Source organism: Bufo bufo, chromosome 9 (assembly GCF_905171765.1).
Source record: "Bufo bufo chromosome 9, aBufBuf1.1, whole genome shotgun sequence".
In the NCBI taxonomy this organism is placed as follows: domain Eukaryota; kingdom Metazoa; phylum Chordata; class Amphibia; order Anura; family Bufonidae; genus Bufo; species Bufo bufo.
In genome coordinates, this window is record NC_053397.1 from 196,285,440 (window position 1) to 196,301,471 (window position 16,032).

General features: G+C 44.9%; 1 protein-coding gene across 4 annotated transcripts in view; it reads left to right on the plus strand.

The window, feature by feature from the left end:
• RABGAP1L (RAB GTPase activating protein 1 like) overlaps positions 1 to 16,032 on the plus strand; it is a 328,801-nt gene that overhangs the window by 299,533 nt on the left and 13,236 nt on the right. For 3 of the 4 annotated variants that reach the window (XM_040406733.1, XM_040406738.1, XM_040406734.1), the window contains one exon: positions 8,858 to 8,950. In XM_040406733.1, the coding sequence (XP_040262667.1) occupies positions 8,858 to 8,950 (93 nt within the window). Of the gene's footprint in view, positions 1 to 8,857; positions 8,951 to 12,149; positions 12,409 to 16,032 lie in introns of those variants that run through there. The other variant, XM_040406737.1, reaches the window with a different exon arrangement.

Sequence of the window (16,032 nt, forward strand, 5' to 3'; positions counted from 1 at the left end):
TTCTGACTTTTTATTCCAGTCCTTCACTGGAGTAAGAACAACCATCTTTGCAACTTTTAAAAAAGGCAAAGTGGATAAATCTGCAAACGTTTTGCTCAAATAAACTTAGAAATTGGCACAGCCCTATTTTGCAACAGTTTGAGGCCAGAGTGTCGGGCGGGATAAACTTCTCCACCAAGATATTGTCCAATTTTGGGGAGCTTTCTGTAAACCTTTAAAAAAAAAAAAAAAAAAAAAATACTACTTTGCCATCGACAACATAGTGTCCTATCATTTTATGTACAGATGGCAATCTCCGAGCCGTATTAAAGGGGTATGGCGTTCTTTGAAGGTTTGTTTCCAGGATTCCAGACTTTTCCCAAGTCATCTCACCTTACATCTTAGGCTACTTTCACACTCGCGTTTGGTGCGGATCCGTCATGGATCTGCACAGACGGATCCGTTCAGATAATACAACCGTCTGCATCCGTTCAGATAATACAACCGTCTGCATCCGTTCAGAACGGATCCGTTTGTATTATCTTTAACATAGCCAAAACGTATCCGTCTTGAACACCATTAAAGTCCATGGAGAACGGATCAGTTTTTTATTGTGCCATATTGCGTCATAGAAAACTTACATTGTGTGTCAGGATGGATCCGTTTGGCTCAGTTTCGTCAGACGGACACCAAAACGCTGCAAGCAGCCTCCAGAGCGGAACGGAGACGGAACGGAGGCAAACTGATGCATTCTGAGCGGATCCTTTTCCATTCAGAATGCATTAGGGCAAAACTGATCCGTTTTGGAGCGCGTGTGAGAGCCCTGGACGGATCTCAAAAACTGAAAGCCAAAACGCCAGTGTGAAAGTCGCCTTATCATGTTGCTGTCAGCCGCATTTTGCAATTGAGCCAGATGTGATCTAGGAGCAGGTTACATGGGATTACACAGCAGAATGCAGACCGGTTACGGGAGACCAGCCAGGAAGCAGCTCCGCATGGCGCCGCCAGGTGCACTGTTTGGTAAAGGAGGGGCAGATGACTGATAAATAATTCAGGCACAAGTAATGTTATCTCCAAGAGGTAAATGCAGGTAATATAGCTTCTGAGCTCCAGAGGAGTTTCCCATGGAGGTCGCCCATTTCTGATGGTCATACAATTGCTGTGGACTATTATGTACGGCTGACAGGTACCCAGTCATCTGAGCTCCGGACAGTCAGGTCGGTCCGCGTTGTCTCAGTCCTTTGTTTTTATGTGGCCGTGCGAGGATTAATGATATTTGCATCCGCTTGCACAATTTCTGCTCAAAGTAAATGGGGCTTCTAAACAAACACCATGGGTAGAAACGCGTCATGTTCAGGCTGAATTTAATACAATTGTCATTTGGTTTGTTTGTTATCTACTGCTTTTCCTATGATCTCGTCTTTAAAGGACGTCTGTCAGCAGTTTTGTACCTATGACACCGGCTGACCTGTTGCATGTGCACTTGGCAGCTGAAGTCATCTGTGTTGGTCCCATGTTCATATGTTAATATATGCAAATTAGTCTATAGGATGTGCAACTGCCACGCCCTCTCCGGTTTGAGTGACAGGACCAGGTGTGATGACTTACACTGCCTGGTCCTGTCAATCAAAGTGCAGAGGGTGTGGCAGTTGCAGAGAGAGCTGAGCCTCTAGGTGTAACGGCAACGCCCCCGTTGCTCCTAGAGGCTCATTTGCATATATTAAAACATTATTTTTCTCTGAGATGTGTGAGCATATGAACATGGGACCGACACAGATGCCTTCAGCTGCCAAGTGCACATGCAACAGGTCAGACAGTGTCATACAAAACTGCTGACAGATGCCCTTTAATATACACATTTCAGAATATCTAGATACCTTTACCAATGGTCTGTATTAGGGTCTGTTCACAGGGCAAAAATCTACTGTGTCAAAAACACAGTGGCAGATCAGCAGGCTGGCTTACTTACCAGCGGAAATGCTGCCTAAAACGTGCACGAAAACGCTAGCTATTTTAGCCCTTTTCTATTGACTTCAATGGGGAACGTAGCTAAAATCCACTTCAAAGCCACATGCAGCTTCTGAAGCATATCGCTAATCAGCGGCAGGAAAAAAAAACACGCTACCACACGGTATATTGCCTACCCGCGCACACGTGACGCAAACATTTAGATCGAGTGCCAACCACTAAATTGTATTTTGAAACGAAGCAAGATTAAAAAGAATCCTATTAGCGATGCTGGAGATCTCCATACGCCAATATGAGCACTTGGAGTTGGGCCGACCTGTAATACCACCATGTGCATGAGGTCCAATATTGAGTTTTCTTTGCTTTACAGAATTCCGATTCTCTTCTGGTCACTGGATCTGAATATAGAAACTAGCCCGGGTATGGACGAGGGGGACAGACCAGATACAGGGTCTTAGAAAGGTAGACTAACGTGGTTACAAATGCTTTCCAAAATGACCGGTGTAATGTTAAGAGGACACAAACCTTGCCCCTCCAGGGCCATCCCTATTTCTATAGGACCCTTTCAGGTTTTTTTGAATTGCCGAAGGGGCTCTCAATAGGAAGGCGGTATTAAGACCAGCAATTTTCCATCCCTACGATGGGCATTGGTACCCGCTATTCCAGTCTCTGTAAGGTTCCCTAATGTAAATAGATTTTGGTCTACACTAAACATATATTTATAGGAATGTTACATAATCTCTGTGTTAACCTTATTGTCTTTGGATGCTGAAGTACTAACTGCCATAGCCCGAGCATGCTGGGAGTTGTAGTTAACGACGTGTGATCTATGATTGCAAAATAAGTATTTTTGGTTCCTCTCCGTATTTTAAGTCATTGCCAAAAGTGTGGGCTCCTGTGACCTTCCTCGGAGGGCGTCTGCAAACGCCTGCCCTTGGGGCTGACAACTCTTCACTGCTTACACAGAAAGATCGGCCGGAGGAGTCAGAGCCGGGGTTTTTTTCCCAAGAGATTACGCTCAGCCCAGCTTTTCTTGAAGATTAAATGAAAAGTCGAATTCTGTTTTCCCCTTAATTCTCTCCTAGGCTTTTGATTTCGGCCGGTGAGCCGCCAGTTTAGCAGAGATCTGCAGGGTTCTGTTGCTAGGAAGCTGCAAAAAACACAAATCCTCCCCAAAGCCCTCTCTAGAATGACAGCGCTGAACGTGACATGGCCAGAACATAACCTACAGTAATATTAGAAACCTTCTTGTGTTATTTCAGGATTAAGTGATGCAGGAAGAGCTGTCACGGTGGAGAAGTCCTGATAGCTCTGTGCTAAAGGAGAACTCCGCGGAAATGTGGTTTTATCATTATTCTTGCCTCCTTTTTGTTAAAACATTCCTGTAATTCATCCTGTTTGCAGTGAGCACCATAAGTGCACATGAGCCCCAACAGTGGGCCGCTTAAAGGGGCTTTAAATATTGATGATCAACAATATCTAATCGGTGAGGGTCCGAAACCCGGCAGCCCCCGCCAATCAGCTGTTTGAAGGGAAGGCGTGCGCAGTGCGCACGTGCCGTCTCCTGTCTCTACTTGCTCACCATAGACATAGCAGCAGCGAGCAGGAAGACAGAAGGGAGACGGCACATGCACACTGCGCGCGCGCCGTCTTTTTATACAGCTGATCACGAAGGTGCTGGGTGTCGGACCCCCGCCGATCTGATATTGATGAGCTTTCCTGAGGATAGGTCATCAATATTAAAAGCCCAGAGAACCCCTTTAAAGAGGATCTGTCACCAGCGACCACCTATCCAGCTGTTAGCGTAGACTCATGGCTGGTGTTCTCCTGATTTAAAACAGTAATTTTCTTTTGTTGGTCCAAGGCTCTGTTCCTGAGTTCTGATACTTTTTTTCTAAATATGCAAATTCGGCCTTTGGTGCAATGAGGGAGTCACCGTTGCTCTTGTTGCACTAAGCTCCACTCCTTTCTGTTGCTAACCCCTCCCTCACTGCTTTACACCGCTGCCTGGCCTTGTCAATCAAAGCAGGGAGGGAGGGACTGGTCACAGAAAGGAGCGGAACTTGGGTGCACGAAGAGCAATGATGACACCCTCATTGCACCAAAGGCCTTATTTGGCGTGTTAGGAAAAAGTATTCTAACTCGGGAACAGAGCCTCGGATCAACAAAAGATAAAAGGGTGAACCACAGCTATGTGTGAGGGGGAGGTCGCTGGGGACAGACTCCCTTTAAGGGGGACCTGTCGCCTCCCCTGCCATGACTGTTTCAGTGACTACTTGAATTTCTCAACAACAGTTGCGGATCATCCCTTCTTATGACTCTGTGTTGTGCCATTCATCTGTTATTCCTAATAGAAGTTTATGAATTAATTCCTAGTAGTTTGCAAAGTTCCAGCTGAGTGTTACCAGTTGGAGGGTGCGTCCCCTGCACAGGCTGAAACTATCTATTCAGTGCTGCCAGTGCCAGACTGTGCAGGGACACACCCCCAGCTGGTAACTCCCAGCTGGACCTTTATTGCAGACTGCTGGCAATTCATTCATAAACTTATAGTAGGAATAATAGAGGAATGGCATAAAGAATTATGCAACAGAATTGTTATTACATGGCAGAATTCAAGCAGATATGCAGACCAGTCAGGAGAAGTCATAGGTCCTCTTGGTCGCCTGTTCATTTGAATGGGTGTCCTTTTTTGCTTCCTTCCCTTACAGCAGCCGCACACAACCTTGCCTGCTGATAGAGGCTGATTGCTGCAGTTAGAGAGGCCGGACCTGCCACCATCGTTGGGTTGTCTTTACACCTAGGGTACGGGCACACATACTGTGCCACACTGTGCTGTACCACAAGAAAATCCACACATAAGGCCTCATGCACACGACCGTTGTTTTGCCCCGCATCCGAGCCGCAGTATATAACCTGTCCTTTTCTTGTCCGTTTTGCGGACAAAAATAGGCAGTTATATTAATGGTTGTAGCCATCCGTGTTTTGCAGATCCGCAATTTGCGGACCCCAAAACACACAACCGTCTTGTGCGTGAGGCCTAACTTAAGGCTACTTTCACACCTGCGTTAGTTGCGGATCCGTCTGGTATCTGCACAGACGGATCCGCACCTATAAATGCAAACGCTGGTATCTGTTCAGTACGGATCCGTCTGCATACACTTAGTCAAAAAAAAAATCTAAGTGTAAGTCAAACGGATCCGTCCTGACTTACATTGAAAGTCAATGGGGGACGGATCCGTTTACAATTGCACCATATTTGTGTCAATGTAGACGGATCCGTCCCCATTGACTTACATTGTAAGTCAGGACGGATCCGTTTGCAAGCAGCGTTTTGGTGTCCGCCTCCAGAGCGGAATGGAGGCGGAACGGAGCCAAACTGATGCATTCTGAACGGATCCGCATCCATTCAGAATGCATTGGGGCTAAACTGATCCGTTTGGGGCCACTTGTGAGAGCCTTGAAACGGATCTCACAGGCGGACCCAGAAACGGCAGTGTGAAAGTAGCCTTAGCGTGTCAAATTATTTTGCAGATTTTGCCCTTTGCAATGCAGAGAGTGAAATCTGCTGCAGACTCGCAGCCTTTCTGCACCTGGTGCACATTTTGATGTCAGATCAGCTGCAGAGTTTCCCTAGAGGTAATTCCGCACGCCGTAGATTTTTCTGCTGCATGTCCGCCATGGATGCGTTCTATGCAGATTTACTGCAGATTCCCTGGAGATCTGACCCCTGCTGTAACAATGACGTCTGGAGATTTTTAAATCCCCACCGCAGGTCAGTATCTGTAGAGGAAATGTCCGCAGATGAGATCTGTATCCTCTCCTGTTACTGTATTTCCCAGCAGATTAGCCTGCACAGATAAAATCTGGACCTACCCTCGAAGGGCTGTCCAGTGAGGGAAGCATTTTGAGCAGTTGCCCATTTTGGTACCTGCCCTTGGTAGTGGGATCTGGTACAATTCATAGTGGATGTCTTGCTTATTTTCCAATAGACGATTATGTAAATTTTCTTTTTAAAGGGACATTTTTATTAAATTACCTGTAAAACAATTTACCCGTTTTTGTAAAAAAAATAAAAATAATTAAGTAAAAGTTGCAGTGACTTTATCAGAACTTTCTCCGCCTGGATCCGGCCATAGGATGCCTGGTCGCCGTGATGCCGGCTGAGCGGGGTGTACCGGCTCCAGTGACAGGGGAATGAACAAGGATTCCTTTCTGCTCTCGCTGGAATCTAGGTCAGACCACCATCATGGATCTGGGGCAAAGCCAACAGTGCAAAGCCTGGAAGTGCCTGCATTTCAGACCCGGGGGGCTTCAGCGGGGGAGGAATACCTGCGGTGCTGTGCACAATAGGACCCGAAACTTCAATTATGTCATAAGCAAAAGATGAAAGTGTTATTAAATATGCTGTGGTGCCCTATGGAGGGTGCGCTCACTGCAGCGATGGGATTGGTGCATCACAACCGGCCGAGAGAAAGCAATATGGTGGCCAGGGGTAGGTCTGCAGTGGTCAGGACATGCTGGAAGATCTGCGGGATCTCTATTTAAAAACATTAGTATAGCGCCATCTAGCTGTTTTGTAGATAGAGGACTGTGCCTCCATATTTCCCTTTCTGGGTATTTTTTCACGGTCCGCAAAACGGGGTTCCGTTGTTCCGTGATCCGTTTCCGTTTTTGTGTGTCTTCCTTGATTTTCGGAGGATCACCAGACATGAAGGAAAGTGGAAAAAAATCTAAGTCAAGTTTGCCTTGCAAATGATAGGGAAAAAAAACAGACGCGGATGACAATCTTGTGTGCCTCCCTGTTTTTTCACGGACCCATGTTCTATATTTTGTCTTTTTCACACAGCTCTGGTTCCATCGAGGTGAATGGGGCTTCAGTGAAAAACGGATTGCATCCGGATGCAATGCGTTTTACACTGATGGTTGCTAGGAGATGTAGATTGTTATTTTTCATGGGGGTTTTTTCCACGCGCGTGAAAAACGAATCAAAAACTGATTGCACCTGTGCAGAAAAAACTGAAACACTGAACACAATCACAGACAAAACTGACTTAACTTGCGTGCAAAACCATCAGTTTTTTCCTGAACAGACCTGGAAAGAATCCATAACGTTCGTGTGAAAGAGGCTTTAGGGCTTATTCACAGGTCCATATCCACCTTGTATCCACAAAGGTCCGAATTCAGGTTGTGTGCCGGTGGTTTTTCATTGACCCTTCCCAATGGTGCGCGGGGAAAAACGGACATCTGAACGCACCTGTGGGGGGGGGGGGGGGGGGGTGTCATTTATCAAAGACCAGCAAGGCCCCCGAGGGGGTGAACAACCCCTTTAAGAAACCCACAGTCAGTTGTCCTCCATGAATATAGAAACGTATGATGTTTTCCATTACCTGAGCCCCATTATTAATCCGCCTACTGTGAGGTTTATCGCCGCCGCCACTTGGACGCTCCGCTAACAGTGCAGACGCTCTAGCGCTTATTAATACATTATTTTATCCTTTCATTAAGCAGGAATTTGCCACCTGTCACAAGACTCTCCGTGAATGGACGCCCTGGCTTCGGTTTAGTTAATTAGAGCTCAGCTTCAGATTAGGTGGGCGTCTGACAGCGGCCTATTGTTAAGTCTGAGGTTGAAGCGATTTTGGGATTTGCGGCAAGAAAATCATTTAATGCAAATCCTAACAGTGGAATTTGGGCTATTAGGTGGAAGAGGTTGATTCCCCTGTGTATACCAGACGGGCAGGAGCGTAGGAACCGCAGGGCAGTGGTGTCCAACCTGGGGCTCTCCAGCTCCCAACATGTCCTGACTAGTGTTGAGCAAAGTTTTGTTTTAAGTTCGGCGTCCAAGGTTCGGGTTATCGAAGAATCCTGTTATGGATTCCGAATTCTGTTATCGTCCGTGGTAGCGGAATCCATAACAGAATTCTTCAATAACCCGAACTTTGGACATCGAACTTAAAACACAAGTTCGCTCAACACCAGTCCTGACCCCTGATTCATAATGGAAACCTAGGAATCGGGTCCTGGATCAGAAACACATGGCTGTTTTTTCCCCCCAAAACAGCACCACACCTGTCTGCAGGTTATGTCTGGTATTGCAGATCAGTCGTATTCACTTCAATGGAGCGGCAATAACGGATACGACCCATGAACAGTTGTGGCGCTGTTTTTGGAAGAAACCTTTTCAGATGGAACCCATTTTGCAGTCCATAAGTGGACATAACATATGCAACAGCTATGCACTAAAGGCGTTCTATATTTTATGAGTTGTCAGGGTGAGGATATAGTACAAAGGGCATGTGGGAATTTCATATATGTGTGGGTGTGTGTGTGTGTGTGTGTATATATATATATATATATATATATATATATATATATATATATATATATATGTGTGTGTGTATATATATATATATATATATATATATATATATATATATATAGTGTGTGAATATGACACATTTGTAGGAGCAAATGACAAGACTTTTCTGTGGGAACCTAGGGAGGTCATATGAAAGGAAGCTGTGAGTCAGGGGTACTAGTACTGAATTTACTATGTTTGTCTGAAAACATGAGGTTGCGGTGCTTTTGATGCCGGCATTTATAGGCTAGTAAATCGTGTAATTCCACCATTCCTCTGACGCTCCTGATATATATTTCATGGAGGGCGTATAAGGTTGTTGCAATGACAACACAGTGGGATAATAAACTGCAATGTGGCCACAACAGTTCTGTTTTTTTTTTGCACTTGCTATGGCTAATCTGGCAGGTGTGCCAGCCAAAGAGTGGTATTTTATGCCATCTGGTGGCAATTTCAGAAACTGCAAGGGTCTTGGCTTGTACTTGTATGACACCTAGTGGTACATTTGGAACATTGCAGGCCCTAATGAGCATTCTGTTTTGTGTTTTTTAGGTGCCTACAAAAAAGCTTAAGAAATATGAAAAGGAGTACCTGGCAATGAGAGAGAGCCAGTTACAACAAGAGGATCCAATCGAGAGATACAAGGTAAGAATTATTTGGGCGCCTTGTTACCTTTTGCATTGTATTCTGTATATTGCAAATGTGACATTGCACATTACATGCCGACACCCTGTAAAACAGATTTCAGTGCTACATCATGAAACCCTCAGCTACTGCAAAATATACTTGGACTGTTATGTAATTAAAGGGGTTTTCCGGGATTACAAGAACATGGCTTCTATCTTCCAAAACCAGCACCACCCCTGTCCACAGGTTTTGTGTGGTATTGCAGCTCTGCCCCATTGACTCCAATAGAGCCCAGCTACAATACCACACATAACCTGTGGAAAGGGGGTGGTGGTGTTTTTGGAAGACAGAAGCAATGTTTTTCTAATCCTGGACAACCCCTTTAAAGCTTGTAATCTTATAGTCTAATTGCCATCTCACCCATTATCACGAGTTTCCCCTCACATCTCATGAGCGTAATATATACACATAGCACAAGTGAATATTAGATATATTATCAGAGAAAAATGCCTCTTTCTCCCCTCTCCCCCTCCTAAACTAACATTCTCTGCAAAGTCCGTCTGTAGGAACATGGCGGGACTGAGCTCCCTGAAGGATCACATGAAATGCTGCCTATGGAAGACTATAGGGGGATGAGGCAGAGGGAGAAAGAGGCATTTTTTATATTCTCTTTTACTCTTCATTTATGCTGTTTGTTGTAATGACATTAACCATCTACTGTAAACCGGCAGAATAACCTAACAGTAATGCTTCTCATAGCAACTGGTAAGATTCCATTTTGGTAAGAGATGATGAGAAGATATAATAATGGTTGCTATGGGCAACAGCGCTGTTTTTTTCCCTTTGTTTTTTTAACATTATCCCCGAGCATTGATGTACATCTCTGTTCAGTTTTATTTTCATAAGGTTTTGCAGCCATTCACTTGGCAATTCACAGATTGTAATATTAGCCAGCCGCTTGAGTGGAGCAGACTATGCACATGATTATGGGACTGAATACGGGACTACAAGTAGTGAAATGCCTTCATTAGTCTCTATATAGTGCTGACGTATTCCACTGCTCTTCACAGTCGGGGAATACACCATGTGTTCTGAAGCAATGAGGAAGGGCCCAGCACCTTAGAGATAAAAGAGACGGACGCCCGGGTGTGATCTGTGCAAGCTCAGGATAAACTTAATAGAGGGTGGGCAGAGGACTGGAGTAGTAGTTGGAGGTGTTTGCAGGTTATGTTATAAAGATTAATGGAGCAGGGAAGAGGATTCCAGGGTAGAGCTGCAGCACGGGAGGAATGTCGGAGGAATGAGTAGGATTTGCAAAGGGAGGCCGACAGTCATAGTTGTTTTGCAGAACAGTGGTCATAGTCGTGGACGCGGATATCGAGGATGTTATGGAGAAGAACCAATGAGTCCAAGGGATTCTGTCACCACATAGCTTTTTATGAATCCAGATGAACTGTTAGATGTGTGCTGCTCCCTTGAGTAAAACGCTCCAGATTGTTGGCCACATTTCGGAGAAATTCAGCTTTTTATTATATGCAAATTTATAGCTTGGTGCAACAAGGGCGTCATTGTTGCACCTCATTGCACTGTAAGCCACGCTTCTTACTTCTGGCCGCCCGTCCCCACCCCCAGCTTTGAGTGACCGGGCCAGGCAGTGATGTACATAGTCTCGCCTGGCCGTGTGTTGCTCCGCGTGCGCTGTCAATTGGGTAAACGCTCAGTACAGCTGCAGGGCTGTACTGTGCGTGCACCGATTGCTGAAGCAGTAGCACACCTGCAGTAACACAGGACTAGGCAAGACTACATCACTGCCTGACCCTATCACTGTAAGGGGGCACCTAGCCTTTCTGCTGCCTGAGGCAAAATTGTAACGGCGCCCCCTCCAGCCCTACTGTTAAGGGCAAACTGTGATGCAGTTGACTATACAGAGATGAGCACTTCCACAACGGAAGCGCTCATTTCCCATGGCCCTGCTTCCGCCCCCACTTGTCTCCAGGTTTTGCCGCCTGAGGCAGTCACCTCACCTGGCCTCATTGGAGGTGCACCCCTGGGGCGGGGTGGCCAGGAGTAAGGAACGTGGCTTACAGTGCATCAATGACACCCTCATTGCCCCGAGTTGTAAATCTGCATAAAGAAGAATTTCTCCGGAATGCAGCCAACAATTTGGATGGGAGAAAGAGCGTTTTACTCAAGGGACCAGGGCACATCTAACAGTTCCTTCATTTTAAGGTATTGGGAGACAGAATCCCTTTAAGACCCAGCATTCATTTCCTTTAAGCCAAAACCAACAGTGGATCCTAAATGGAAGAAAAGTATAAAGGAAAGACTGGTATGTCAGCCCATATAGGCCATGTTCACATGTTCCTGATCCAAATGGTGCCCAGCGGTCCCCCACTGACTGGTTATGGGGTCCATTGCGGTCTGTCAGGTTTCCATTGCGTGATGCAGTACTCTTGCGGCACGCCATCCTTGGCGGACATGTCTGATTGTTTTATTTCATTTACTCTGGTAGATTTAACGGATGTCACGCTCCAGTCAGCCCTTTAATTAACTTGGCCTGAGCATAATTAGAGCAGTGGTAAAATGACAGCAGTTAAATGTGTAGTCCCCCGAGTACAGAGCCCCCATTGTTTTACAGAAGTAATTTAAGAGTAGCCGGAGGGTTATGAGCTCTGTGGACAGAGGACATAGGTATAAAACCCGAGTCAAAGGAGAAATGGAGGAGTTGCCCATAGCAACCGTTCTGGTGACCACCTAAATTTTCCATTCTGTCATAGGCCATTGTTGCCTATGGCAACCAGAAGTGACTTTTCATTTTTACAGGGTATTTGAAACATAAAATTGTCCCCCGTGTGAAATGAAAGCAAATCTTTATCTCTGAAGTACCTCATGAAGGTGCAGCTGGCACCTAGATACAGCCGTGGCAGCCATCTTGTGGCATGAAGCAGTATCCCCACTATTTTCACTTGGAATATTGGGTCAGGACACAGAATGGCTGTACTATGTATAAGAGAGAGGAATAAGAGAGATTTATCAAAACTGGTGCAAAAGAAAATTGGCTCAGTTGCCCATAGCAACCAATTGGATTCCACCTTTCATTTTTCACAGCTCCTTTGGAAAAAGAAAGGTGGAATCTGATTGGTTGCTATGGGCAACTGAGCCATTTTTCCTTCACAACAGTTTTAATAAATCTCCCCCATTGTCCCCTTTCTTTCAGTTTGTGTTTGTAAGCCAGATGTCCCCTTTCTACGCTATTTGACTTGCCGTCCGACTGATCGCATGTGCGAGATCAGGTCTTTTTGTTATGGAAGGAGACCCGGCGACGGATTGCGCCTCCACGTGATTTAGTTCTATTCAATTCTGTAAATATAATTAGCGTTAATAAAGTTATTTTGGTATGAGAGAAATCTCCTCTCTTTATTTTAATGGTAATATAGCAGCTATAGCGTGAAGACATGTATATAACGTGTAATGGATGTACGAAGGCCATAAAACTTCCTAGACTTCATGGAGGACATTTAACAAAACTGGCTTTGTTGCCAATAGCAACCAATCAGATTCCACCTTTTATTTTCCAAAGGAGCTCTGAAAAATGAAAGGTGGAATCTGACTGGTTACTATGGGCAATTAAGCCAGTTCTCCTTTACACCAGTTTTGATAAATCTCTTCCCCATAAAGGCACCTGACCTTACTCACAGAGCTTGATGACTTCTAATGCTATATATGATAGCTATACCTTTGTATGTATACAATACATTTCTTTTAATCTCAACTTACTTTTAGAAAATAGCATAGTTCACAACGGACCCGAATTTGCAGAGACTGCCCCTAATTATTGCAAGTTTGGGCTGTCTCGGGTCGAAAATGGGTGGGGCTTGTGTAGACCTGGCCCACATATGGGCAGTCACGCATCGTTTGGGGCATACCTGGCACTAGTGAGGTCTAGTTTTTACCTAATTTACCACGTGCAGTGTTGAGAAGTATGAAATAGCGCTCAGGAGTATGCTAAAATAACTAAAAAATTAAAATATATTTGCCCTCATCAGAGCCACAACTGTAGAGACACCATTAGACACTTACTGAGTACCGCCAAGTAGTACGCTACCATTTTATTATAGTGTAGATACTTACCAAGGCACGTTGTACCTGATGTAGTTCATCTGGACGGAAAAACTGGCAACTTTTTTTAAAATAAGTGACTGATCCATCATCCACTTTTTTATGACACTTATAATGTTGTAGATGTCGTAAAAAGTGATGGGGTGAGACATCTGACATTTTTGTGTCAATTACAAGGGTTTTGTGGATGAAAAAAAAAGGTTCAAAATGCTAAGAGTTCAAAAATATAAAAAAATGTACACCTCATACATCTGCAACTGCTGTCCGGCCCCCACCGCTCTATGCATCCCGATCCAGCAATAGCGTGTTGACATCATGTAACTGGTGATTGGCTGCAGCAGTCACATGGTCCTGTGTCAATGCGTCATTGCTGGACCAGGAAGTAAAGAGTGGTAGGGGGCATCCGTGAAGTGAGCCTAGCTTTTTTTTTTTTTTTTTTTTTTTAACCACATTCGCTGTTTTAAATGTTTTGTTTGCCTTTATGTGCTTATTTACACCTACTCATCCATACTGTAGAACGGGCATGCTCAACCTGCGGCCCTCCAGCTGTTGTACAACTACAACTCCCACCATGCCCTGCTGTAGGCTGATAGCTGTAGGCTGTTCGGGCATGCTGGGAGATGTAGGTTTGCAACAGCTGGAGGGCCGCAGGTTGAGCATGCCTGCTGTAGAATCACAGAATCCGTGGGCTTGCTGCATATATGGAATCAATGACAATTAATGGTTGGTTTTGAAGATGTAAGTCCACAGGATCAGCCATAAACAGTGTACGCACGACTCGCAATGACCAGAAATAAGAGTACAGCGCATGCACTATCCCTCTGCAGCACTGAAGGATTTCTTCTGGCCCGGAGTTATCGCCATCTGCATGCGTGACGCACTGCCCCGGTACTCTCACGTGACACGTGTTCTCTTATTATAACTATTATTATAGGCACACATGCACTTGTTTGGCCGTTGGACTTCCGATGTCCTCCTCCACGCCATGTTTTTTAGTACTCTTTTTGAATTTTCTTTTTCCGTATTGAACATATTAATAGAGTATCATACCTTTTTCTCTAAACATGTCTGTGGGAAAACTTCTTAAATGTTCAAAAACATTAAAAAGAAGAGAATATACTTTTGTCAAACATTTAAAATTATTATTTTTTTTTTTATAGCTTTAACATACATGCATTAAATAAGCCCATAATTTATATACCTAAAACCCCCACAGTAAAAAAAAATAATAATTAAATATTAAAAAAAAAACAGACATACACAAAGAAAGATCGGGGATATTATATGTCTTTTCTATAGTTTTTTTGTCAAACTTATGCTATATGTTTGCATGTTTTTTTTTTGCAAATTATACTTTTTTACTTTTTTGACCAAAAGCATACACTTGCAAATTTTGGGTTGAAAGGGACCTGACCGAATCTTGGAGGCCTTTGCCAAGGATTCATTGTGGATCTGCCACAGATTTGACGGTTAGCGTCTAGAGATGAGCGAACTTCTGTTTTAAGTTCGGCGTCTAAAGTTCGGCTTCCGGTTAGCGGAGGATCCCGATATGGATTCCGAATTCCGTTGTGGTCCGTGGTAGCGGAATCAATAATGACCATTATTGATTCCGCTACCACGGACCACAACGGAATTCGGAATCCATATCGGGATCCTCCGCTAACCGGAATGATTCCGCTACCACGGACCACAACGGAATTCGGAATCCATATCGGGATCCTCCGCTAACCGGAAGCCGAACTTTAGACGCCGAACTTAAAACAGAAGTTCGCTCATCTCTCATCTGAACTTAGCAAAAAAAAACACTAACAAACTATAGTTTTTGCTTGTTGTGGTGACGCTGTGGTGCAGTACTCACTCTTGTGTGATTGAGGTTTACCTCTAGTGTAGGCCCCCAAAAAAAAAAACTTTAAAAAAAACGAAATACCCTATGGTTGAGTGCACAGAGGGCTAACCCAAGCCACTCTGTGCAACCTTGCTCCATCTGCTTCCTCTGCCAGCCTCTTCCTCTTCTTCTTGATTGACAGGGCCAGGTTACTGCATGGGCATATCGTCTGGTCCTGCCAATCAAGGAGAGAGAGGGGCTGCCAGAGGAAGCAGTAGGAGCAAGGATGCACAGAATGGCTTGGGCCCGCCCTCAGTGCACTTAACTGCCAATTTGCATATGTAGTAAAAGTACATTTTCTCCAGAATAAAGCACCAGATCGCTAAGAGAAAGGTATTATTACATTCAGCTGAGCTAGCCCTACGAGGCATTGTACCTGGTTTGTCAATTAACTTACTTGTGGATATTCCCCTTTAACATCAATTGGATCTGTCTTGTTTCCATCAGTTAAAAAAATAAAATAAGGCCTCTTTCACACAAGTGCGTTTGGTCCGGAAAACGCAATCCGTGCAGCTGTCACATTTCCCGGACCAAACCTTGCTGCCCTGACCTGAGCTCACAGCGTCCTAATGACTTATGATGCTGTGAGTTTTCTGCCTGACCACAGGTCTACTGTACTGTAGTGACGGCATTATGTGAGCACAGTGCAGTAGACCTGCGATCAGGCAGGAACTCCCAGCATTATAAATCATTATGATGCTGTGAGCTCAGGTCAGAGGCGCAGTGTTCAGTCCTTGAAATGCAGCCAGAGCATGTTTTCCAGACTGATCATGCTACGTCAGAATGGATGCCTTCCTGAGACCTCTAGTTCCTCAAACTCTGGCAGGACCATCTAGCAGCTTTTTAGAGATTATTAGAGAATTGCAGGGGATGTTGATGCGGGATCCTACATTATTGTAGACAGTGGTCACCTCCTGTGTCCTCACGGCTGGCTGCCCCGGGCTCCTCTGTGATCAGTAGCAGCAGATTATCATTACCACCAGGAGGAAGTAACAGAGGCAGCAGCCGCCTCCCTGCGTCCAGCCCTGATCTCCTCCGAAGTTCTCCTCTTCATTCTGGTCTTGATGTCCTATCAGGCAGTGTGACTGGACGGTAA